A 26,762-nucleotide genomic window follows, 5' to 3' on the forward strand; every position below is an offset into this window, starting at 1 on the left:
TGTGGGTGAGAATGCAAATATCTGGCCCATGTCTTGTGGACGTATCATATTTTTGCATGTAGAGAGCTTGCAGAAATTGACGAAAGTTAATTAGAAAGTAGGAGTGCAGGGTATGTACAATTATTTCCTTTCAGTGCAGCTTTATGGCAGTGTGCTGCAGCAAAATGACATAAGCAACTTAGTGGAAAGCAATATTCCTATTACTGCGGAGTGTTTCCAGAAGGTAGAATTCACGTCTTGATTCACTGTGCTTTGCTGTGAAGCAGTGTTGATGGCTGTACTTGCAAAGACACTAATCTAGAAATTCTAATTGCCCCTATAATTGCGCTCAATTGCCTTGACTAAACTTATATTGTTGTGTGTGGTTGTTTGTGTAAACTATACGCATCAATATATTTTTTCCCTTTTCCTGGTGTTGTACTTGTTGGTGCAGGTTACAAGCAAAAGCGGGTTACGCATGCTAGAATTTGGCTCTTTCTTTCACCTTTTATGTAGACCTCGCTTGCCAAGCATTGTAAACATATACAACACAAATGGTTTTGTCTGCTCAGGTATCTCTACCACTGGCAGGCTTTTTTTTTTTTTTTTTAGGTGTCAGTAGTTGACCAATGCAATTTATGTATTGCATGGCGAGTTGCGCATCTTGTGTATTCAGACTCCACAGTGAGACTCGAGCATGTAAACAATAGTTTATTTGTCTGCTCTGTGCGTGCTAGTACAGTGAAATCTCATTGATACGATTCTGCATAATACGTTTTTCGGGATAATACGTTTTTTTTTCTTATATACCATTTCTTTTTCTTATATACGATTATGTTCAGATAATATGATTTTCGGATGATACATTTTATTTTGCGGTTCCCGTGAAGGTCGTATCAACGAGATTCCATTGTATATGTTGCAACTTGAACTGCTTCAATCATTGCATTCTAATTCCAGCAATTGTTTAGACAGCATTAGTCTCCTGCAATTTTTGTTGCTTTATTATTGGGGAATGTGGTTTTATTTCAAGCCTGCCGTGGCGACCCTGAGCGTAGATCAGGGTCGCCATAGATCAGAGCAGCATAGATCACAGGAGACTTAAAATGAAACAGAAATATACTGTGCTTGAGCGACTTTTGAACTGTTATCGTTGCCTTGTTTTCAACTCGTTAGCAACATTGTACAGTGAAATCTCGTTCATACGATCTTCAAGGGAACCGGGAAATAAAGCATATCATCCGAAAATCGTATCATCCAATGTGTTATCCAACGAAATTGTATTATTGGGAAAAGAAAAAGGAATGTATTATCCAAAAAAACGTATTATGCAGAATCGTATCAACGAGATTCCACTCTATATGGACCACATATGAACACATGGACTATATTTAGCATATGGTCCACGATGGTGATTACACATTGATAGTTGCTTGTTGATGTAAGCTACTTGTCTTGTTCATTGTTTTGTCGACGCACACCTCCTTTCAGGGATGCCAGGCTGGGAAGAAGCCATCAACTGCAGGAGCTCGCCAGAAAACTGGGGACCTGAACACCAAGTCACAAGATAACGGCAGCAGCGGCTTGTCCTCTACTGCGACAAGCACAACGACAACAACGCTGACGACCACTAGCAGCAATGGAAGTAGTGGTCTATGTGGTGGCGGCTCGGTTCCACCGGCTGGCTTCGGCCCAATCCCCATGTTCGACGTCAGCGCTGCCAACCGCATCATTGACCAGGCATTCAGCCAGCCCACCACTGCCAGCAGCACATCTGTGACACCGCCGCCGCCATTCACGGCGCTGTCGACTTTGTCCTCAAGTACACCTCCGACCAGCTCGAGCAGCATGACAAACCTTGGAAGTGGAGGGGGGAGCAGCTCAGCTGCGGCCAAGGCGCGTGAGCGCGAGCGGTTTTTCAATGTGTCGTCGGCACTGAGCCTCGCGCAGTCTCTCAACCGGGGCGATGAGGAGCAGCCGCTGAACCTGTGCAAGGAGCGCCCTATGACGACGATCAAGACCTGCCAGCAGGACATCATCAACCACATCATCGACAAGTTCCTCTGCGGTCCTAGTAATGTGGAGCCATTAGACGGGACTGTCTTCTCGGCGCATGGCTCCTCACGCCATCCCGATGACAGCCCCGCAGTGCCTGCTGTTGTGGCCGCTGCCGTCCCGGGTACAGTGCCCACACCAAACGCAGGATTCTACCGTGGCAGTGCGGATGAGGATGGGGACAATGTGCAGAAGAAGGTTGCTGCCGGCAGCCACAAGAGTGGTGTGCGGCGTAAGGGGCTTGCTGGCAGTTCGCCGAGCAAGCGTGCACGAATCAATGCGTCTTCAACCGTGGACGAGGATGGTGGAAGCAGCCCGGAGAGGGGACGGAAGAGTCAACGGTCATGCAAGGGTCAGCGTTACCAGGCTCTGGTGTCGGAGGGTGTGCTGCCGGGCTCCAAAGAGCGAAAAGGGCTCGTCCGCAAGTCAGATGAAGAAGGAGACGATGAGCCCAGCAGGCTGGGTGGAGGAGGACGCAGGGATGATGGTGCCAAGGTGCCGCGCAAGAACAGGTGATACATGCTCTTAAGTTTTTTTGTTAATTTTCTTAACCTCTGGTAACCCGCCATGACGGCGTAGTGGCTTTGGCGTTGTGCTGGTAAACCCGGGCGTGAGGGATCAAACCTCATCCATGGTGGCTGCATTTCAATGCCGGCAAAATGCAATATCGCCCGTGTAGCATGCATTGGGTGCACATTAAAGAATCCCAAGTAGTAAAAATTTCCAGAGTTCCCCACTATGGCATGCTCATAATCAAATCGTGGTTTTGACATGCAAAACCCCCGAATTTAATTTTTAAGGATTTTCTTTTTAACCTCTGGTACAGTAAAACGTCGGTGATACGATCATGGCTGGTACGAATTTCAGTGTGATATGAATTCGTAACATTTCCTGGCCGAAAATACATTGCTCTTCATACAATAAATATTGTCTGTTACAAACGCGTTGCTGCGGCGCTGCGAATCATACGAACGTGTGAGCAACAGCGGTGGCGGCGGCAGCCGAGCCAGCGGAGCAACAGGTACAGAGGTATAGACAAGCCAGCCCAGCGAGATCTAGGCAGGATCCATAGTCGCTAAGCAACCTGCTACATCATGCGGCTGTGCAATCTCTCATTGGTCATCACGTCGAGCAGACCGAAACACATCCTAGCCTAGCTGATGCTTTGATTAGCGAGAAAAACGATGAGGGTCGCTGGAGCCACGACGACCGCGGCAGCAGCCACGACGGCCAAAACGCTCCCTGCACTCGATGTGCTGAGGCATTCAGTGGCATGTGAAAACATTCGTGAGATCACGCGCGCACACCTTTACGAATTCCAGAAGGCGATCGTTGACGATTTGGGCAAGAAAACGCACACGGATGGTAGAACCCCGTTGATACGCTATTCAAAGGACCGTGAAAAAAAAAAAGAAAGTCGCAGTTTCACACGAATGGCGAGGTAACGATTGCGATAGCAAATTAGTAGACAGCTGTACGAAGTAAGGATAGTAGTTTTATCGGCTGTATAAGCTTGTAAACATTTGCTTACTAACTAAATTCGGAAGCATGGTGTTACGCGGGCAAAGGTAAACACAAACCCATCTCGCTCAATGACCGCGGGAGTTCGCCGAGTAAGGAAGTGCGGCAGTAGCAGCTGTCTCTCGCTTCAACATGAACTAAACGTCAAAAGAACAGCGCATACTAAGGTATCCGACACTAGTTGCACTTTGTCAGCATCGCAGATCCTTTGAAGATGAGGCCTGCATGGGCGCCCACTTTGCACACGTTGCAGATCGCTTTCAAAATCCGTCTATGTGATACGGCGCGGCCGTGCCATATTGGCAACGCGCCGGTCGCTTGTTGCAATGCACTGGTCGCTTGTTGCAACGTACAAACTGGCTGCACCGCTAATTTATGTGACTGCCACATTCAAATGCAACATAAGATATAGGAAAATTACAGATTGGCAACGTATCAAGGGGAACATACATGGAAGTAATGTAGGATTTAGGTCGGGACTGCGAAAACGCGACATAGCAGCCGGGAAAACGCAGCAGCGAGGAACGTATCAACAGGGTTCCACTATTAGGAATTTTTTCTGCTAAAAATAAATTAATTTTTTCTTGATTTTGTGTATGTTTTGATGATACGAATTTTGGGTGATACGAATATTTCACGTGACCCCGCGAGATTTGTATCACCGAGGTTCTACTGTATACAGATATCTTGTTCTAATTGTCATCGTTCGCCTGAAGCTGCACAACTGGCCTCGGCACAAATTTAAATAATTGAGGAACACATACAGTCGACTTCTATTAATTCAATTTTGACGGGACCATCAGAATTTTCTGGATTATCTGGCAGGCTGAATTAAAAGAACCAACAGAAGGAACGCCCACGCACACTGCTGTTTCGTTTGGCAGTATATTCGAACTTCATTTTAGCAAGGGCTCATAAGACACAAAAATAACTTAAATACATTCTATATTTGTTATAAGCATATATTTCTAACGTGCTGATATTGGTGCGGGAGATTTTAAGTTTGCTTCATGATATCCAATGATTTGTTATGTTCATGCTCATTATATCAAGGTTCATGTGTATTACTTGATTCTAATGTGCACATTATTTTACGAACAAAAAATGTAGTCTGGCAATCTGGAAATAAGACGAAACCTGCCGAGTTTATTTACCTTGATTGAATGAAACTTTCTTTACGCTTAATGTCCATCATTGTCAAGAAATTTTTATGGCTGTCTGTAGACCACATCATCGCTATCCTTGTGGTTCATCACATTTTATATTCCACATTTCTCAAACCACTTTGCTACAATTGCAAACGGGGATGGTGGCCCACGCCGAGACTAACCACTTCACCAATTCATACTGCGATATGTGCAGATAGATAGATTTTAGTGATAGGAAAGACAGGTCGACCTGAGCTAGTGTGCTCTAGTCTGCTACTGTGTACTAGGGTAGATGGAAGGGGAGTGAAAGTACTGGGATGGATGATGATGATAAGAGGAGTTGTGAGTGCTTATGTACATTAGACGGGGGTCCTACTAGAGCCGCTTGTCTAGCTTTGTGTCCTGCAGAAACTTGAACAGCGCTTTAGTTGCACGCATTGAAGCTGTAGTGTCAGGCCATGGGCCGAGGATAGTGTCCTCCGACAGTGGTTGCCTGCCAATGCTGTCTAGGGAACTTTCCAACGTCCTTCACTCCATCATATATGCTGGGCAATCACACAATATGTGTTCCAGCGTTTCAGATGTCTGGCAGTGTTCACAATCAGGGCTGTTTGACTGGACGATGAGGTTTGCGTAGCGACGGGTGAAAGCAACGCACAGCCGAATCCTGTGTAGCAATGACGCTTTGCTCCGTGTAACCTTCGGGGGCAAACAAAATTTATCGTCTGGGTCGATCATATATAGGTGTCTGTGGTGTCAGCATGGACTCTGTATGCCTTCGTAAGGTCCGGCATGAGTGCCTTGATCACTGAGTTGGTGTCAGGTCATGAGTATGTAATCTGTACTTCATCAGAGGAAGAGAATGCCGATCTTGCCTCACTGTCAGCGAGTTCATTGCCAATCACACCACAATGACATGGCACCCATTGAAAAGTGATCACATGGCCACCTAGCTTGGCACTGTGATGAAGTTCAGCGATTTCTAGCACAAGCAGGTAATAGGGTCCTTTCTTTAAAAAGCATTTTAGCGCCTGGAGCGCTGATTTGGCATCGCAGAACACCGTCCATTTATGAGGTGTCTACGTTCTCATAACACGGACAGCCTCCCGTATTGCCGCAAGTTCTGCAGCCGTAGATGTCGATTTGTGGTTCACTTGAAACCGCCGACTAGTTCCAAGTTGGGGGATAACAAATGCTGTCGTTGTGGCAGATGATGTGACCGAACCATCGGTATATACTTATACAGTTCCGCTATACGATGTAAATATATGTGACCGGGTGAGCTGCTTCAAGCCAATGGTAGAAACATGGGATTTCTTCGTAATTCCATGTATTTGAAGCCTCACTAGTGGTCTCAGAAATGTCCAGGGAGGTGTCTCGGAGATGTTGGTTGCCTTGAACCTTGCAGGTGTAATGCTTGTGTGGCATGCAATTGCTTTAGAAAAAGCACAGTCAAGGTTGGTTCTTGGAAGTGTTGACAGCGATATGTGCAAGTTTCTAGAATGCCTTCAGCCAAGATTAACTGAAAAATCCAATTAACTGGAGTTGAATTAACGGAAGTCTACTGTAACAGGAACCCAGGTGTGCACATTGTCTCAACATCATGATCCTTGCCTGTGCAGTGGCAGTTTCAACCTGGACGCCCAGATAGCAGCACTGCCCAAGTGCAGCATGGAATCGTTCACACGGCGAAAGAACAAGAAGAAGTCCAGCCGGCCAGAGGACGATGGCAGGGACGATTGCGCCTCTGCTGACACTGCAGAACCAGGGTGCAAGGACCCTGACTTCCGGACCAGCTTAGCCAGGGGTGTGCGGCAACGCAGTGAATCGGGAGCATCTGGCACAGACGAGGCAGTGGACGATCCCTCAAGCCCCCCGCCTGTATCCTCACCTAGTGACCATTCATCTGTTACGCCCAGGAAGTTCAAGACAGGGTACTTGCTAGTTTACCTACTCATTTATTTCTCTCTCTTTTCTTAAAGTTATTATTATTTTTTTTTTTTTGTGAACTCTCCTAGACTTTCCTGACCGTAAATGCTGGATGCTGCTGCTGTCTTGCCGAATAGCTCGTATTTAAAAAAAATTTAGTTACATGCCCGATGGTCTGATCGAACCTCCGTTACCCAGCACAGCAGCCTGGTGCTCTAACCATTATGCCCCATATTTTTTATTACTTCTTTTTTCAATGGCACTTGTACTGCTTCTCTCGCAGCAACTCCAACTAGCTCTTTGAGATGATTGCCACGTGTTGATGATTATTATGATTTCAATACTATGGCACATCCCACAGCAGGGGATTGGCTTAGAAGCGTATCTGCGTGTTGATTATGATGATGATTTTCATACTATGTCACGTACCAACAATGGGAAATAAGCTAAGAAGCGACCGGTGCATTTAAAATAAATAAAAATAAATGAAGAAATACAAGCCAACATCAGAGTTGTCGCATTACTTAGCACGGATGTGTGAGAGCACATGCAGGCACACCCGTTTATAGCATTTTAACCGCTTCTCATAGATTGCAAAATGTGCATCTGAATCTGCATAATTTTTTTTCCTGTGGCAGTGAGCAGACAGGACAGACAATGGCTGCGTAAGTGAAGCCTAATGGAACTTGCACAACTGCTTGCTTGTAGTGTTGGATCGTGTGTACATAGAACCATGCTCCCTGCTATCTCTTTTTTGATTGATGTACAGTAGAACCTCGTTGATACGATCCCGTTTCATACGATTTCCCGTCACCAACGATCGAGAACACAAAAAATGACTCCATACAGTTACGCTTACTTTTGACTGGTTTATATGTTCCCAGAAAACAATATTTCGGCACCAACATTCAGTACATCCCCAATTTACGATCATATAATACATTTTCTGGCCTCTTGATCCCATCTAAACAAGAAAAGGCATGAGGCACATGTGATCGAAAGCAGTAGGCACCTGCCACGGCAGCTTCCCCGCACTACTCTCTTACTGGTGTCACACGAAAATGCTGGCACGCACGTATTCCTCTACGTGTACCGGTAAAACTCTCAGATCGTCGCACGTTCCCACCCGCAGTTATCGCCGCCAACCCTATTGCGATAAGCATCTTCACCTATCTGTTTCATAGTGTGCGCATGTGTGGCATAGTGTTGTTGGGGGATTTGTAAGCATACTGCACACTTTTAAAAGGCGATAACCCAAACACACCGCTCTTTCCTGCTGCATGTGGCAGGAAGTGAGCGTCATGCTTCAGTCTGGCAGCATCGTATTCCGGCGTCGCTTTCTAGATCGATTTTCCGTCACCATCTTAAAACATTCGGCAATAGGAAACCGGCAATGCGCATCTCAGTCTGCTCGGTTCGCACCAGCTCAACGTGCGTCGGCGTCTTCTGCTGAAACGATTGATGCATTACTTCACATTGCATAGATGTCAACTCCAGTTGAGCTTGCCAAATTTTTCACTGACTGGATCGTATCATTTCCTGGTTCGTACATTTCCTATTTCGAGTTTCTTCGTTGAAAACATTTGAACAAGTCTCTACTGTATACGGGATATACTCATTACTACAAATCTTTATAGTGGAGAAGAGTTGGGTCTTTTGTGAAAGGAGTATGCTGAATCCAAATACTGGTACAACAGACATTGAAGTAAACACCAAATGGGTCTGTTATACCCAGAGTGAATTGTAAAACGCACGCAAGCTCGAAGAACTGATTCATTGATATTTAACCCTTTGAAGGTCGAATTATTTTGAAAAAAACTTTCCCAGATGGTCAAATTACTTTATTGCGGATATTGAATGTACAAAATGTATAAAGTTGGGAATAAATAGTGAAAAAAAAAAATTTGAAACAGTATTTTGATGTCGGCATCATTCAGAACTCCAAATGTTCAATAATATTTCAGAGTGTGGTATTCCTTGAAACACGGTTCTACGCACAGCGCCTTATCGCAGTCTGCACACCAAAAACGCGTGTCTGTTCTCCTCTTGGGGCGACGAGTTGTGTTGGCGTGCGGCTGCCTTGGGCAGAGGTCTGAACGCACGGGCAGTGCGTTCGGCCATATCGCCGCTTTGCCGTGCATCTGAAGAACTCCACGGAAACTCAGTAAACAAGGAGAGCGAGAATACCTCGTGAGCGGCGGTGATAAACAAGCTAAGAGCAGCGCCAATCAAGGTAGAAATCAGCTTCCGTTGCATCTGCAAGAGAGTGCCGACAAAGAGAAAACTCACGTTTCGCGCGCCTCCGTTGCGATCATTCGGCGGAACCAAAACCACGTAAGCGCGTTGCCACAGAGAGCGAGAATACCTCGTGATCGGCGCCGATAAACAAGCTAAGACAGCGCCAATCAAGATAGAAATCAACTTCAGCGCCACTGCAAGACAGTGCCGACAGAGAGAAAACTCAGGTTTCGCGCGCCTCCGTTGCGATCACGCGGCGGAACCGAAAGCGCGTTGCCGCAGAGAGCGAGAATATCTCGTGAGTGACGGTGATAAACTGCTTGCTCATCTTGCCCCAGAAGTCTTGTGTAGAAGGTGTAAGTGCAGTCCATAGCATGCCGTTCCTTGTGTTCTTGACAGTTGTGCATCGGGCTGTACAAGAAGACTAGCTGGTGGTAGCATCCATCTTTAGTGATATGTTAGGCATCCCCATTTGGATCACCCATGTGGTGCTACAGCATCTTGTGCCAGAGTAGTTGGAGTGATGCTGGTTCAGCACACAGCATGTGGCTTCCAAGCTAAAGCTAAGGTGCAGGCTGTGTCATCTGTTTGAAGCCATGAAATAGATGACACAGCTTTGAAGCCGCAGATTTTAAACCCGCAGGGTCGGTGATTGTAGCAATATGGCTGAGAAGGCAATTCCAGTCACACGCAGTACGTATAAAAAAGTAATGTTGGAACGTTGTGGTATGGGCACGTGGAGGGATGACGGCATTCGAGTTGGTGGTGTGGGACACACGATGGACAGGTACAATGAATTCGTTGTTAGGCGGTCGTGAAAGAAAAAAACTTGCAATAAAAATTTAGTTGAGACATACTGCGACGATCGGCTAACAATGGTTCCTTCTCGGGCGCACTTAATCTTTTTATCAGTGGAGATGACTGCATTGTAATGTGAAGAGATCAAAGGCTGAACTTAGCGAGCTTTGAGAATTTATACTGTGCCAAAATGGGCCCAAAAATAAAAAATAAAGAAAATACTTTGAAATCCATGACATCACATTGACTTAGTGGTGATGAGGGGCTTTGGTGAGAAATCCAAGAAATATAAGTTCGTTTGGCCTTAATTTTCTCTTCTGGTTGTCAAGCTCTAGTGTCCCTTTAGGTACTATCGACCAAAAGATTTTACGCACCAAGGGATCTGACAAAAAGCTGAATATCTCCGCAGCTTCAAAATGCAGCCTGGTATTTCCGTTTCAAGCCTCTACTGGTACATGCAAACAACATTGTGATGTACGGTTTTACTGGCTACTTTAAAAGGCTGCCCGGATATTTAGCATTTTCTGAGATCCTGTGGTCTGTAAATTATTTTGGTCGATAGTACGTTTGATGGAAGTTGCTTATTGTTGTTGTTTGATACCTATGCTGACATTAATTTGAGGAACCATGTAACTGTTGTTGGCAGTCATGTAAAACGGTTCTTTAGAGCTTGCCTCTGAGCTCTTGGCTCTTTCTTGTGTTGTCTATGTGTATTGCTTGTACATATCATCTTCCGAGTGCTATTACTGCTGGAAGAGCCTGTGTGATGTTTCAAGTTCGGCTATTGTTTTGTCCTCTTGCAGGGACTTTGACCTGGATGAACACCTTGCTGCCCTTCCAAAGTGTGACATTGAGGTTTTAAGCCGACGAAAAAAGGAGCTACGGCGGGATTCTGGCTCTTCTGGTGGCAGGCAAGGTGAGTGAAGCATTGCCTTTTTAAGAACATTGAAATGTATACAGCTATTGTAAGTATGAACAGGGCGTCAACATTTTATGTAGTATTTTTACTGTGTGCCCAGGAACAGCTTGGCCAAGTTGACCAGACTCATTAAAGCTGGGCTTTGTAAACTATTCGGTCCTGGTTGTCACCATTGAATTACAAAGTATATGTAGGGCTCATTAGTTTCGAAATCAAAGTACATAGCTGGATTCGGAAGCTGCATGCCTTATGATCACATGGACACCTCAAGATAACTTCAGCGATAAAAAGAAGCATGGTCACGCGTTTCTGTGATGACCACGTAAGCAGCAGTCTTACAGACTTTAGCAGTATTGTTGCGGGAAACTGCTCTAATCTAAAAAAGAATACCTAACACAAGTGCACGGGCACAAAGGAAAAGCCAAGAGGACGAAATCATTGGATGCATGAGGCTTGGGGTTGAGAAAAGGAAGAACTAGATATATAGAAACAAATGGTTAGCAAAACTTTGCTTGACTCAGTTTGACACCATCTTGACAGGTGGCAACCTGCTAAATGAGTTGGTTTTGAACTTATTAAAGCTGTCGCTTAACTTTGGCATTCTTGCACGCTATGTGTTGCTCCCTTTGAGGATATGTGTGTGTCCTTTAAGTTTGCTATACTGTGAAAGTTCGGAGCCAGCTCCTGATCTTTTGCTTCCTCTCTATACAGTAGAACCAGTTTCATGCATTTTTGAAAAAAAAAAAAAAAGCGAGAAAAAAAAAACGGACTAACTGGTAAAATGTATGATCCAAAGTCGATAGAAAACTTGACAAACTCGAGACATCTATGTAATGTGAAGTGTGCCACAAATCGTTGGAACACGAGATGGCGACGCGCGCCGAGCTGGTGTACCCAAGCAGCCAGAGAAGCACGTTGTCATTATTGCAGCTTCAGTGAGCTGGCATTTGCACTCCTCAAATTCGGCCTGGGTCTGCAGCTTCTTCGAGCGGGACGTTCTGGTGTTAAGCATTTGTGCTAGACACCGACATGTATCGAACTGGTGGGGCCCTAGCGACCCGAGACGTATGTTGCCTTTTTTTTCTATTGTATAGTATTTTAAGACTGGTAACGAAATGTCGCTGGTGGGCCGGAATAAGATGCCTACGAAGCCGAGACAATGTACTCTGGCCCTGGGGATCGTAATTGCACTTTGACCCTGTGCACCACTGCTTGTGTTCGCTTGTCTCGATTTCAGCCTTCAACATAGACAGAAGTTTATTGGTCTTGTTTTGGCACAGAACAGCCTCGTAGTGATTTCATAACTTGCTTTTCATTTGACCCTGAATAGTGAATATTGGCCACTTGACCTATTTAGTGCAAAGCTTGTGGTTGGTTTGCAAGTAAGCTGACCTATTCTGCCTGTGGGAAACCATTGCAGACTCCAAGGCCGATGACTCGGGGACAGAGTCCGACCATGCGGGTGCCTCAGAGTCTACTGAGGAGAATGGAGTGAGAGAATGGCATAGTGGTGAGGAGGAAGAATCGGAGGAGGCCGGGCGGACCAGCCCCAAGAAGGACAAGCGGAAGAGACGCAAAGGTGCCCCCATTACTGAAATTTTCATTCACTTTATTGACTTTTGGGGACTGAAGCCCTACAGGGAGGAGCAGGTGAAAAAGAAAGCACAGGGTAAAAAAAGCAGTCCGCTTACACAAGGTCTGCATGAATGGCTTACGTGTACATTTCTGTTACCGCAGAAAACACACGGGATGAAGAAAGAGTCGTCCTGTGTGTTTTTTGCAGTAACTTCCCAAAACATGAATCACCAACAGGCCTTCACCCACACTCTTCCAAGCAGTAGCGCACCCAGGATCTCTGCTGGGGGGGGTTGACAGTTTGCCAATAACATCTAAACAGCACTAATTTCAGTTTCTTCGAGGGGAATTGTAAAAAAATGCGCTTTTTGCGAGTGGGCAAACGATAATTGCGCGTCTTACATCTTAGTTGCAGTACTCAAATGCGCAAGGAAAGAAAAGGGGTTAAACAAAAGGGGGGCTTAAGTCGGCCTCAGGGGGGGTTTAGAACCCCCGAATCCCCCCCCCCCCCCCTTCCCCGTCGTTGCGCCACTGCTTCCAAGTGTATATAGGTAGTGGAGCGGGGTAAGGTGGCTCTGGCTAGAGCTAGCTTCTCTGATAAAAGTGCTGAGTGCAAGCTAATGTGTCAGCAGAGCGGAATTTATAGTAATAAGTTTTCAAACAAAATTTTCTGTGACTGGAATGTTGCTCATCGCCATTGGCTGTGACATGAAGTTCAATATATTAGTTCTGATCAGGTCATCAGAGCTAAGTGTCATTGGGTTTGGTCAGTGCCTAGAAAGAAGACCAGCAGGAAATGTTGGATTGTCATGTCTCTGTTGCTTCTGAATAGCTCAGGGCTAATATTTACAGAACTTTTTTCGTCAACACACTGACCACATTCATGAGTGGTGGCCGCTTCCGCTAGCCAATCAGGGAACACTCCCACATTTGAGAAATTTTGTAGATATGCGCCCCAGGTAGTACCACCTACCTTGAGTGAGATGGTTTGCCTGCTGCTGAAAATGCACCACTTACCTACAACTTTCGCAAGTACATTTTTTTTTGTGTTACACACGTTGAAAAGATCTTCCTCTCCCATGCACACCAGTTTCTTTTCTTTTTTTGCAATAACTTGCTCATTCCATTGTGCCAAGGCCTTTTCTTATAAAGAATGTATGGTAAGAGCCACTATTAGCTGGTTTACTTGGATGGCACAGTTGAGTGTGTGCACAGGGAAGGATGCATGGTTACATATGTCTGTATATTATGTCAGGGATGAATGAAGCACTGAGGTGACTGAGCATAATGGCCTCTGCATGTACAGGTAAACTTCAATTTAATGAAGCTATTAAAATCCATACTTCGTTATATCGGAATCTCACCACATTGAAATTTGACTTTTATGTACAGTTGTCACCGATTCTTTTTTTATGCAGAAGGGGCCATAAAAAATCTCTTAATTATCAGACAAGCCAAACAAAAAACTCATTTCAATGCCAAAAGAAATTAATCTTCTTGAACTTGAGAGCCAGCTATCACTTTTACGGTTTGATGCTTTGTCTACGAAGTCCTCTTCACAGCAGTCGTATGGCACATGGATAGCCGAAAATAGAAATGCCGGTCCCATGCTCAATGGCCGATTGGTGTAAACAAAGCTTTTGCATCCATTCCACCGCGCTGCGGCTTCTTACTCCGAAGTCTCTTGCTTTTCATTCCATCGCTTTATGCTGGTGTTTCAGCAAGGAGGGTGCGTGGTGGTTAGTTTTGGTTTTGTCTTGCGAGCGCTTTCCGTTCGTTGCGCTCCTAAAAACGGATGTGTATCTGGTTTATAACCTCTCAAAAGGTCACTGCTAGATGCTCGCTCGTTTATTGCTTACGGGGGTGCGATTACACATCTTTTCACAGGTGGGCGCTGGTATATAAAAACAATGCTGCCGTATACAAATGATGCTGCCATGTCTGCGTTTCTTTTCTCGAGCCTCGACTAGCGAAAACCGATTGCTGCAAGTTTCTGACTGAAAAAAGTTTCTGCAAATTTATTTCTAAAGAAATAGATTAATGCAAGTTTCTGACTCATTTGGTTTTTCTGACGGGTGCACAATCGTCGAGTTTTCTTGTGTGCGCTCACATACACGGTTTGATTACGCTATAGGGACGCGCGCTGGTCGCTCTGCTGCAAGTGAGTCAAGTGGCAATTCCTCCAATGCAGACTGACCCATGTGCCGAATCAGAACATGTCTATTTTGGCGTATCTACTCTTTTATTCTTATTATAAATATTTATGGAAGCCCATCTGTATTCATGAATAAAAAACACATGTTTAGCTACGAAAATTATTTTTATTTTCACTTTATGGTCACTAAAAAAATTGCAGTAATTTTTTTTAATTGGTCAGTCTGAAGATAATAAAACTGCAATAAATAAATTCGACCCTTGGGGGATCGCATTTTGCTAAAAAAAACTTGACCCTCAAAGGGTCAAGTTTACAAACTGACTTATAAAAATCTAAATGAGGGTTGGGGTCAGATTCGTTTCGTCCGCTGTCGGTGCCCTAAGATGCCGTTCGTGAAAACTCTACAAATCAAACCCAGCAGTGCAGACATCTACAGTTTGGCTTCCTATGCCCGGAGCCACTTGGTGAGGAAAATGTGAATGCCATTTCCGCTTTCCTGTGGAACGCTCGTATTACACTGGTAGGCCTTTTGTATTCTTGAAGCAGTATAGCGATCCTCTTTCCAATAACGGACAGCTGCAGATAGTATACTTCACTGCCTGGAAGTCGTTCCGCTATTAATATGCTTCACTGCATTACACGATTGCATTGCGACGAAGCTTACTAAAGCAAATTCGTCATTATGGAGTGCAAATAAGATCCTTGCTGTACGAGCCATCCATATTTTGAGAGACGCAGTTTGCTCTTTCTTGCTGCTGCCCCTCAGATTCAATGTCTCGTTTGACAGCATCTGCCAAAACAGTGCCATTTTTGCTGGCATGAATATTTCTGATGACGTGAAAAGTGACACGAAGAGAAGCGCACTTGCAGGGACACAGCATTCGATATATCCAATGTGGCAGTGAAAGGAAGTTCGGTATAGGCATATTACAGCGCTATTCGTTTACATGGGATTTCCAAGGGGATATGTTACAACGGTTCAATATAGGCAATAATGCAATGTATTCGTTCTTTCTTGAATGCTGTTTCCAAAGGCTGTTTCTCAAGGCACTATTTTCACCCAACGATGCAGCCATTTCGATTATTGTATTTATGGGGCAGCAACACTGTTTTTCGCTCCACTTGATGCATGTGAAACAGCCTTAATTTGGTGTGTAAATACACATTAAATGTATGACAGATTTGAGAGTGAATGAGTATCTGCAACAGTCATTCCGTCTGGGCAAGACAAGAGACAATAGCATATAGCCATGGACCATACTCCACAACCAGTATAAAACAACACATAGAACAACTGCCTCGCGCTCCGACAGAAATTGTAGGACGCAGTCTGTTGCTGACTTGTTACAACTCAAGGAAATCCCCACGCTGCCACTAGGTACCCACAGCTCACCATTACATGTTGGTGTTCGTGATATTTCTAAGTCAAAAGAATGGGCTAGAAATGTCAGAGCCAGGAATTGTAAATTGCATTTTCTACTGTTTCCATGGCTTCCTGAATGCTGCCACGTTTTCAAGATCTCATTTAAAGAAATCCTTTTTTTTTTTTTTGCTATGGTTGTCAAAAAGGACGGGGGGGACTGCGAAACTTTGTTCAACATCTATTTCATAACACTCTACCTGCCATCAAGACGATTGCGCTGCTGGCACACCTGAACCTTGAATGAAATATTTGTATGAAGTTTTCAGGCTCCAAATACATGGCATTGTTTGATTGAAACTTGGCTGTGTCTCCTATTCCACAATTAATATTTAGCACTATAATTGGGGACAAATTAAGGATGCAGTACAAGCTCCACCTACAAAGCCACATTGCACCTGCCCTTCATACTCTGATACATAGTTCCCAAGAGACACAGATACAGTAGACTTCTGTTAATTCGACTCCGGTTAATTCAATTATTTGGTTAATTCAATTCCAGCCCAAGGTCCCGGCTGGCGCCCGTGCATTTCTATGGGCCAAAACTTTAGTTATTTCGACCGTAGAGGCTTTTGCTGGATAATTTGAACTTTACTAGTCGGTACGCACATGCCGTACCCCTATGGTGACCTCGATAGTGACCGCTTTAGTGGCAGTGACTGTCTCAGCAGAGCTAGGGAACAGTGAATGTTTCGCTGTCATCTGTCGTCGAAAGCCATCTGTCGTCGAAAGCCATCTGTCGTCTAAAATGGCTGTTTTTGACCTGCCCTAGGAAGATTTTCAAGCAATAATTGTAGCTCACAATGTTTGATTACGGTATTTACCCAATTCTAACTCCCTCTTTTTTTTTTAGGAGAAAATTTGGCTGAAAATTGCCTGCACGATGCAATCTGACATAAAACCAAAACTGCTTTTGCAACGTTTGTATGCTTCGCTGCATAGCACAGATGTATATTAGCGAAGCTGACCTTAATACCATGTGGCAAAGCTTACTTTAGAAAGCTGGCCACCGTTGTACAGCATTTTTTTTTTTTTGCTAAAAAATTGAGTATGCGTTAGATTTCTATATTTTTTAGGAGCTTTAATGTCATTTCTACGTTAGTTTACTTCATTGGACACATAGAAAGTGGGTGCACGTTTGATTTGGAGGCATGTTAGAATCGAGCAGATACTACCGAATGAATCGGCACGTTTTAGTGTTTTTTTTCTACGTCTTGTCTAGTTCGACCCGCCGGATAATGCGATCGGTCCCATCAGGGTCGAATTAATGGAAGTCGACTGTATTTGAAAGAAGTTAGCGTCTGCCATGATGTCAAATGTTATTGGCTCGCGCATCTATACGATTCCTTTCCGAGTTGGACAACAATGTACAGGAGAATCTCATTCATATGTTTTCAGGGGAAAAAAAAGACGTCAGAAAAAGCGTACTAACTGGGAAAACGGAGTACCCAAAGGCAGAAAAAAAGATTTGGCAGGCTCTACTGTAGTTGACATCTACATAATGCAGAGCATTGTGCGAATTGTTCCTGCACAAGATGCCAACGAGCAGCCTAAGATGCACATTGTTGTTTTTGCTGTTTCGGCAAGCTTATGTTTTATGTTCCTTGAATTTGGCCTGACCGTGCCATGAGAAGCTTGTGTTGAGCTTTTAGGCCCCAAGCGGCCCAATACGTGCTTTGTTGTTTTCCTGTTGCATAGTGTTTTAAGCCACGCGACCAGAAACCAAAGTCAAATTAAACTGGTGGGCGACACTGGAATACGATGCTGCCAGAGTGAAAGAGGCAGCTTGCATCGCGCTGCCTGCAGCAGGGAATGGTGGCACGTTTGCAATACGCCTATTAAAAGCATGCAGTAAGCTTCCAACAGCATTATGCCACACGTGCTGTGAAACGATAGGGGAAGACGCTTCTCGAAATAGTGTTGGCTGCGATAGCTGTGAATGCGGCTTACGACAACCCGCGAGGAGATTTGCTGGTAACGGAAGAGGACACCGAGTTCCTGCTGGCATTTTCATGTGACACGGGCGGGCAAGTACTGCGGGGAAGCTGCCGTGGCGGATGCCTACTGCTCTCGATCCTGTGTGTGTCTCGTGCCTTTTCTTGTTCACATGGCATGTAGTGGCCGGAAAACATATCATATGATCGCAGTTTGGCAATGTACTGAATGTTTGTGCTGAAAGATCATGTTTTCTGGGAATATATTAACCAGTAAAAAAGAAGCGTAATTGTATTGGGCCACATTTTTTTTTTGTGTGTTCTCGATTGCAAACTTTGGTGCTGAGAAATCGCATGAAATGAGACTGCATCAACGAGGTTCTCTTAGGTTGGTGAGGTTGTCACCAACTACTATATTGTTGCAGCAGACTGCTCTTCTGGAGTCTACTTGTCCACCGCTGTGTTGGCTCCTTTAAGATGTTGATGGTAGTCAGGTAGCTGTAGAAGTAATGAAATGAGTCCGCAGTAAATGTTTTTCTTTTTTTCTTCTCTAAATGCCTGTTAAAGCAACTGGTGTGTGAGTTGAGTCGAAGCCTCCAGCTGAACTCTTTTCAAGGGAAGACGAAAGTGATAAATTTTTGGAAGATTTATGCCTACTTTCACCAAATTTGCATCATAGACAGTGGACAGCTGCTACTATTGCCCAACTGATTCTGTCTCGTGGCTAGTTAGTGATAGCTTAATGCATTGTTGGGGGACGTGTGTATAATGAGGGGTGTAGGCGGTACTGTGCTTCCCCATTACCTTCAGCAAAGATTAGAAGGTGAGATGCCTTCAATAAAAAGGAGACGAGAGCACACAACTAATTTTGAGGCAGAGGCAGGAAACTGACAGGATCAGCAGCAAGATCTTAACTTCTACCTTTTAAAAGAAAGAAAGAACCTGTCGGATTTGGTACATTGATACTGAGCCAAACAATTTCACCGTCACATAGGAGCTCCTAAGGTAAAGGAGCGTGGCTGTGAAAAATATGAGTGATCCTGGTGAAGCCTGAACTGTCCTTGCAGATCAGTTGGAAGTGGTGGTGCATACCTACAAATGCAATACTACATGGTGGCACGAGATTTGCAGTGCTTGGCGGTAACAAGGAAAAAAACCTTGAACAAAGTTTAGTAACATTAGGATTACCCTTTGCTTCATACGAGGTTGTTGGTTAAAAGACTTTTTTTTCCCCCCTTTTGTTTCCACCAAATGTGCAAAAGGAGAAAAAGTCGGATGTTTTTTTAGAGCGAAATCTGGTATGAGCTATTCCTCTGCTTTTAGAAAAGACAGGTGGTAATTGTCTATATTTCAATTGCTTGGAAGAGGGCAGTTCGGCCCTATGTGAGCGCTGCGCACATGCTCCGCTCATTTTGATGTGCAGATGCACTGGTGTCTGTTTGTACGGTATAATTGCAAGGCCACCACAGTACCATTACAGGCTTGCAGCAAAACGCATGAAGATCCAATAACCTAGCACAGTTGTTGCTGCCATTGTACTGTGGATTGACTTGGAACTTCACTTTTTACCTTAAATACCCCATCTTGTGCATTATGTAAGGTGTAGTTAGCATGTGCATAGGAAAAAACAGGAGACTAAGGTGAAACAGTTTTTTTTTTTTTTTTTTGCACAGCACAAAAGTGTTAAACGTGTTGCCATCGAAAAAAAAAGAAAATGTTTGCCTAGCATATAGAGACCTTTGTCAACTTTGCATTGGTTAACAAAGGCTTAATACCTTACCCACAGGTGTGTCTATGGAGGAGGACTTCCCTAGCAGCTTGGCGACTCTGGCTGACATTGCGCTGAGTCAGAAGGAGAAGATGCAAGACTGACACAGGCCTAGACCCCAGCAGAGGAGGAGAAGGGGAGGCCCAACTGCCAAGCAATAAGTGTCGTCTGCCGCAGATCCTGGGCACATACTTTGCGATGACTGCCCTCTGCCTCCGGCCATCTCTCGTGACACGCAGAGATCCTCCCCTTCTCTGTTTCCGTGCAAGGATGTGGCAGTGTAGTTCTTGCGTCCCTTCTGTGGGCGACGTTACTTCCCCTCCTTGGACGTCATGACATTTTTTTTTTTACCCTCGTCATCACGTGTGCGTGTGAATGCGTGTGTGTGCGTGCGTGCATGGAGTTGTAGCTTGACTGGAGATGAAGAACTCAACGTGCGGTGAGTCTCGGACCTAGAGCGATGCGTGTCAGTGATTTTTGGAAGAGACCTTTTGAACCCTGACCGAACTGGCCCCCGCTCGTTCGCGGCATGGCGTTTCCTCTAGGTCACTCGGTTGTAAGACTTAGACACGCACAAATGACGGATTTTGACACAGCTGTGCCGAGTAGCGCCTTCCTGTGCTCCAAGTCTTCTTGTTGTTGAGCGCGGACACTGCCAACAACGCGAGTCGCGGATGTGGTGTCGCCATTCGGCGAGTTCTGGTGGGAAGTGCTGCCACTCTTGAACTCCCTCAACCCTCACCCTCCCCCCACCTCCGACGACCATTGGTGTCTTAAGACTGCTGCGTCACCCTTTCTGTGATTTGTGTTGGAAGCGTTTTTGTTTTGTTTTTCTTTGCATAATTTTAATACAGTGACTTGTCTTTTTCTGGCTGGGACAGTGGTCAAGTATGTGCGAGGGCAGTGCATTATCTCAGTAGCAGCAGCAGTCCTTCTCCCTACTTTTTAAATTTTAGAGCGCCTGTGTTTTCTTTTTTTCAATTATTCATCTGAAACTAGCTGCAGGTTTTGTCTTGGCACACTAAGTTGGAAGAACAAAGTGTTTAGGAGCATTAGCTTGTCATTTTTAGGGGCCTTCTAGGCTAACACAAGCTAAGGCTTGTGCATGTAGAATAAAGTAAGTAGCGACTTTTGGGTCCACTTTTCTTGTGTATATAATATAGGGGCTGAAAAAAAATTGTTTTAAGAAGTGTTCAGAGCATTTTAATGGTGATCAGAAAGGTGTGTCCTTAAACTTAATGGCCTCCATACCATCACTGTGGTCTTATCATTCTTTCTGCCCAAATCTGACACTGTTGTCACTTAAGGCTGCTGAATCCGCTTTTGTTGTAAAGAGAGAGACGGAGAGCGAAAAAATTGCGGAGAGACTGACAATATGCACCAAACTGTACATATGCAGAGCCGAAGTCACTCGTCAAATGTATAACAGAGTTTTAAGAGAGAGAAAAAAAAAAAGAAAACATGGCCTGTGAGCAGCAGTACAGGGCCTTCTCGCATGCAACTGGAGCTAAGGATCTCGGCTGCAGTGCCTGCTAACACTTTTGACCTTTTTTTTTCTCTCTCGTGACCGCGCACACAAGCAGCACACAACATGCCCGCACATTCTGTACATAAAGCACAGCTAGAAACACACATTAGATCCAAGTTTTTCTACTTCATTGTTGTTTCTTCCGACCTCCTCCTCCTCCCCCCATTCGTGTCGCACAAAACCGACAGCACAGCAGCAGCAGTGGCGGCGTTTCTGTCCCATCATCTTGAGCAGTATGAGACAGCAGCAAAGGTAGAGGTGTTTTGTTGCATCCTAGCTAACAGTAGCAGCCTGGTAAGGCACATTCCCACTTTATTTTCACCGATAATTATTTTTCTTGTAGGTGGCATTTCGTTTATGGAGCTTTTCTTGTTCCGACATTTGGGCTGAAAGTCAATTGAAAGAGTTGTTTCAATTAGAACAAGAACCTGTTCTCGTGTATATGACCGGCACCAAAAATATGGCATGTGAAGGGTGATTTGCTGGCAAATTTTGCCTTCGAGTGTGGCTACACAGCAGTGCGCGTTGTATTGGCAGGAAGCTGCACTTGAAGGCAATATGAGTATGAATGCATTCCGTGTTGCCATGAACTGTGCACCGCCCTGTGAAAATGGGTGTCACTGATTGTTCATAACAAAATTGTTTGTAGAGCTTTGCTCGGGGCTGACAGTTGCGCTGGGTTGCGTCAGTAAAGATTGGTCTTTATATGTAGAGCAGCAGGCTATATGGGCTCATTTCCTGGCTTATACCAGCTATCAAACAGTGCACAGCTCTTACTTTTCTTGTGTTTTCTGCATTTCAAGTCACACCATTCATTAGTATAGTGTGGGCTGTCTGTTTTAAGTTTGGCCTTTGTGTAGTGAACACGCGAGATGTCATCTGGACTTTGTGAACATTGGGCAGGCTGCATTGTGCATTTTGCTGCAATTTAAAAAAGTTCTAGGGCATCAGAAAAATTGTTTGCGCAAAGAGAAAAGGAGGCGCTATTGTGTTGATTCACCAATATTACTGTTTGCTGATCAAAAGTACTGCCGAGTCTGCAGTCAGCTCTTTGCCTTCTTGTACGGGTCCGTCGAACAAGACTTTTTATTTCTTTTCGCACGCTTATCTGCACAGAGTTGTGAAGCCGCTTGCCATTGCCCTTACTTTATTTAGGGATGTCATCAAGAAACGAACAAATTGTCAAGCAATTTACTCAATACAAGATAACAGTTTAGAGCGCAATTCTTTTTATCCTTGTTAGGCATCAATTTTTTTTTTTTCATGTTTGTCTTACACTCAAGTTACGTTGGCTTAAAACAAATTCGACTAAAAGCATTGGGATATGTAAAATTGTCTTTTTTTTTCCTTCAGTGAAATACTCGGCCCGTCTCAAGCAGTCCTAGCAATCTGCTTCATGCGAGTGTGAGGAAGGCTGAAGTATATATGGAAGGCTGAAGTCTTCCAGATGCCTAATTAGACGCACACTTCAGGGCAAGTGAACTTTTTATCTTCACTTCGAGGCTCAGGGAAAGAAAAAGAAAGCAACGCTATGCACACTTAAGCTTCGTAACAGTAGCTTTCTACAACTTTTGTTTTGTGGTCTACTTTGACAATTCACAGTTAACCCTGCTCAACTGAAAACAACCCATTCACACTTTGTAAACTTAAAGTGATGCTCGGGGATTTATTTTGATATGCATCTTGTCTATAGTTTCGGGTAGGATGTATGGATTTGCGATTACAGTAAGGATTCAATGTTACAGTTGTATAGCTTAGGCCTTGACAAAGCTTGACTGTTTAACCCTTTAACCCCCAATCCTGAGCTGTAACCCTGCGGTTGTACCGATGTTGCCAATGACAAGCCATGCTTGTTTAGCCTGATGTTCTGCTGCTCTCACTTCCAAAGACGAGTTAATTTTTGTGTTAATTCTAACCAGAAACCAATCAAGTAATACAATTTAAGAATCAAAATGACAAAGAAAGAATTATAATTAGGTAGAAAATTTTGGGAAATTAGGTATGTTTTACCAAAATTAATGTGGGTGTTAAAGGGTTAACTTTATCCGCTTATTAAGTGAGGCAGGCTTAACAAGGCTTTATGAGGGGAAAGAAAAAGATGGTGCAGAGTCAATAATCTGCGTCAAAATTTTTTTTCCCTATGTGTTCGCATTGACGGCTGTCACTTTAACTAACTCTGCTATGCATTTCGATAGGTTATGTTTCATGCTGGCTTACTTGTTTGCCAAGAACACATGGAACAGGATGGAAAATTTACATGTCGGGATTGCTTGTTGGTTGGAATTTAACAGAAGTTGGGGGGAGCCAACAATTAAGTGATTTCATTATTCATAGTTTGGGATGTGCAAAGGAAAGAAAGTTTCCACACATTTTTCACCATAAGCAGCGTTGAAAATTATACAATAAGTTTTTCTCGCATTTTGAAGTCTTGCAGCTACTTAAAAAAAAAAAGAGGTATTTCAATTTTATGTATTTTGCGGAAGCCACAGGACTGTAGTAGTTTTTGCCCTACTACAGGGTGTTCAGAAGGCAGTGCATTGAAAGGCGAGTGTAAATGCACTGCCTGTGAGTGTAAACGTGCAACTCGGAAGTGTAAATGCCGTTTGCACATATAATGTTAACTCGCAGTGCAAATAACAGCAGTTATCTTGACCTTTTTGGCAAAAGAGCAGGCTTCCTGCTGTTGCCAATCTAAAAGTATGATGACAAAGCTTTACGAACAAGCGAGCAAGCATGAACATTGTGCTGCTCATGTTTAGGTTTAAATTGGTATGATGACCATACCAACATGACTGTCACTGATGTTGCTGCATGTTTGGCTGGTATTTCTAATCTGACTATGCAGTTTGGCTAGCAGTCCCAGACATGTAGAGATTGATGTGGCACACATTTTATTTTTTTCTTACTTGGAGCTATTTTCTTTTCCCTGTGTTTGTCTGGCATGAAACTGTTGCTGTAGTACGGTTGCAGGAAATCTTGTGTCTCGTTTTGGCCTCCTTGTCCTTATTACATTGCAGAACAAAGCATTGATTTTTTGTGCACGTCATGGCCAACATTTTTTTTTCTTGTTGAACAAAAAAACATTGTTCTATGTTCTTGTGCAAGTTGTGAGCAGGTATGTGACTTAGGGCCATGTGTTGGTTTAAAGAAACGCTGAGGTTATAGAAATCAACGTTAAAGTAACCGTAGCACATTATTGAGTTATACTTTTTATTTGCCTACGTGTACTTGCCTCTTAGTGCTGCCATGTTAGATTTCTTTTGATGTTGAGTGGCAATTTTTCGAGAAATTATGATGTGTGAACTGGGGGAATGTTGACCGGCAGTGGAGGGCAAGGCATTGCATGCTCGGTGCCTGTACAGTCCCCTGCCAGAAATTTATGTGGGGTGTAAATCTGTGATAATGGCAGACATATCTGGACATCGCCCATTCAAGTATGGATTGACCCCCTGTGACAAGTTGTTTTGTGTACAATCATCATGTTGAAACTCTTCTGTTTTGCTGTAGCATGGTCAAAAGGCATACAGTCTGTCGTTGTTATTTTTTTTTATTGCTTTACTGAACATTTCTTTTTTGTCACATCTAAAAAGGGGACACTATAAAAAGCACTAACTTTGGCCGTATTGGTGGGGAAGTGAAAGCTTGGTAGTACGCCAGAAGAGACGCAAACGAACAGAAGATGGCTGGCTACATCTCCTTGAAATTCCCATACTAGCTCGCTGCAATGTCATGCATTGTTTATCAGTTGACATTCGCATTCAGAAGTCTGCAAATACTTAAATGAAGTGCAAGCAGGGGGGGTGCAGGTCGCAGCTCTGTGTCTTTTGTTTGTGCTTGCTCTTCCCACTTTTTCTTGTCCTTTTGCTTGCAAAGTAAAAGCAAATTTCTAACTTGGAGAGAATTTCCCTGCATGAAAAAGGAAAAAAGATCAAATGTGCAAAAGTATTCTGGAATCTGTGACATTGCATTGACGTCACTGGCACCATGGCATGGGTACGAAGTTCAGAAAAGGAGGCTTGTCCTTGGATTTTCTCAGCTAATAATCTGCATTTTTTTTTTCATTCGCAGGAGTGAAAATGTAGTCAAAGAATATTTTGGTAGCATAAGCCAGTTTAGTGCTTTTACTTAGTGTCCCTTTAATAAATTTAGCATGCTGCACATTGGTTGTTAATTATTTTCGCTTGCTCACATCCAAAATGACTGCATGGTACATCTGAGAGTGCTCCAAAAATTGCCCCATGTGAATATCCTTACTTGAATTGTGCTATTGCTGGCTATGCCTGTAACCATGCAGCTGTGTTGCTTTTGTCACCCCTTACCCAACCCCCCTCGACACCTCCTCTCCAACTTTGCTTTGCTTTTAGGTTTTTTTTAAGTAAAAAATGGCACTCAATGGAGTTTGTAACTCCTTGCTTCATACTTATAATGCCCGTTTTCAGAAGGTTAAAGTTGCTCGGCTGTAGCATTTGGGCATTCTGTGACCCAGAGGAACTTTGAATTTGAAGAAGTGATCTTGTATTAGCTGTATTTTGTATGGACGAAGTACTGCATAGTTGAGTGAATGGGAATCAGGCTATGTAAAACACAAGCTTGACTCGCTGGCAGCGACTTCCTGACATATTAAATTTGCAAATAGGCTCATCATGGACCTACAAAATGATGTGTGCAGAGGGCTGCATAGGCCAGTGACCTTTTTCTGTGCGAGATTTGGAAAGTGTTTAACTTTTGTGAATCTATGTTTTTTTTCTGTGCTATACATTTTATTCATGAGCTTTCTTGCTGATTATCATGCATTCATTTAAGTGGAAACCTCATTGTGTGCGCTGGTCGCATTTCTTTCTTTTTTTTTTTTTCATATCTGGAACGTTGGCAGGTAACCGACTCTTTCAAAAGTTTTCTATGGCTAAATGTTAACCACATGGTCATGCTGCAAAACTTTTAACTGGGCTGCAATAGAAGCCTTGACTGCCTCCGATTCAGCCTCTTACACTTTAATTAATCTAAAAACTAAGGACTGTTGTGTTTGTAGTCGTAAAGATTGGACGCTCTGGTACTTAATCCCAAATTTAGTCTTTAGACCACAGGCGCTACAAAAGGGAAATGGCAACTGCGGCTGCACCCTTCTCATTGCATCCACACAGTTGCAGCAAGCTTATCACCTGCTGAATATTTCGTCTCGCGTCTGATTCGAGTCTGATTTCTCTCAGTACTGTGTCAAAAGGCTCTGTAAACTTTGAACACTCTGGGCATATTAGGTTGCACAGTGGATCCATTTGCCTGTTTCACAGCTGTAGAGTTGCTGCGTGTAGGAATTATTGCTTTGATTTTTTATACTGCCTCTTTGTCATAGTGGACTTGCCATTGTCTGTTTGCTTGCTTGCTGCGAAGACAAGAATTGCAGGCGGCTACTGGATGCAGGGGGACGGACAAGGAACATAAGCCGTCTAGCTTTTACAGCTCTCCTTGAGCAGATACACGTAGTTTCACCGCATACATGCACCTTCAAAGTTATGCACATATTTTAGATGTACAGTAGAAGTAACAAAGTTACATAACAGTGGCTATCGGTCGGAACACTGTAAATGAAAGTGCGGAATAGAAAACCATCTTCTAAGCTTCCGAGGCAAAAAAACACTTATCCTCTGTGGAGGTAGAGGTGGGAAAATTGCTGTGTACCCCTGCTAAAAACAACTATATTATTGACAGATACAAATTTAGTAACCCCTTGAGGTCAAAATTAAACCAGAGTCCCCCACTACGGCGTGCCTCGTAATGATATCATGGTTTTGGCACTT

General features: G+C 44.0%; 1 protein-coding gene across 4 annotated transcripts in view; it reads left to right on the forward strand.

Annotated features, from left to right (window-relative positions):
* LOC119455667 (mediator of RNA polymerase II transcription subunit 1-like) overlaps nt 1-24,514 on the forward strand; it is a 227,269-nt gene extending 202,755 nt beyond the window's left edge. For all 4 annotated transcript variants that reach the window (XM_037717086.2, XM_049668936.1, XM_037717087.2 and 1 more), the window contains 5 exons: nt 1,471-2,546; nt 6,326-6,637; nt 10,472-10,584; nt 12,008-12,166; nt 19,458-24,514. In XM_037717086.2, coding sequence (XP_037573014.1) covers nt 1,471-2,546; nt 6,326-6,637; nt 10,472-10,584; nt 12,008-12,166; nt 19,458-19,543 — 1,746 coding nt within the window. In that variant the 3' untranslated portion in view covers nt 19,544-24,514. The remainder of the gene's footprint in view (nt 1-1,470; nt 2,547-6,325; nt 6,638-10,471; nt 10,585-12,007; nt 12,167-19,457) is intronic.
* Nucleotides 24,515-26,762: the final 2,248 nt, after the last annotated feature.

Source organism: Dermacentor silvarum, chromosome 6 (genome assembly GCF_013339745.2).
Source record: "Dermacentor silvarum isolate Dsil-2018 chromosome 6, BIME_Dsil_1.4, whole genome shotgun sequence".
In the NCBI taxonomy this organism is placed as follows: Eukaryota; Metazoa; Arthropoda; class Arachnida; order Ixodida; family Ixodidae; genus Dermacentor; species Dermacentor silvarum.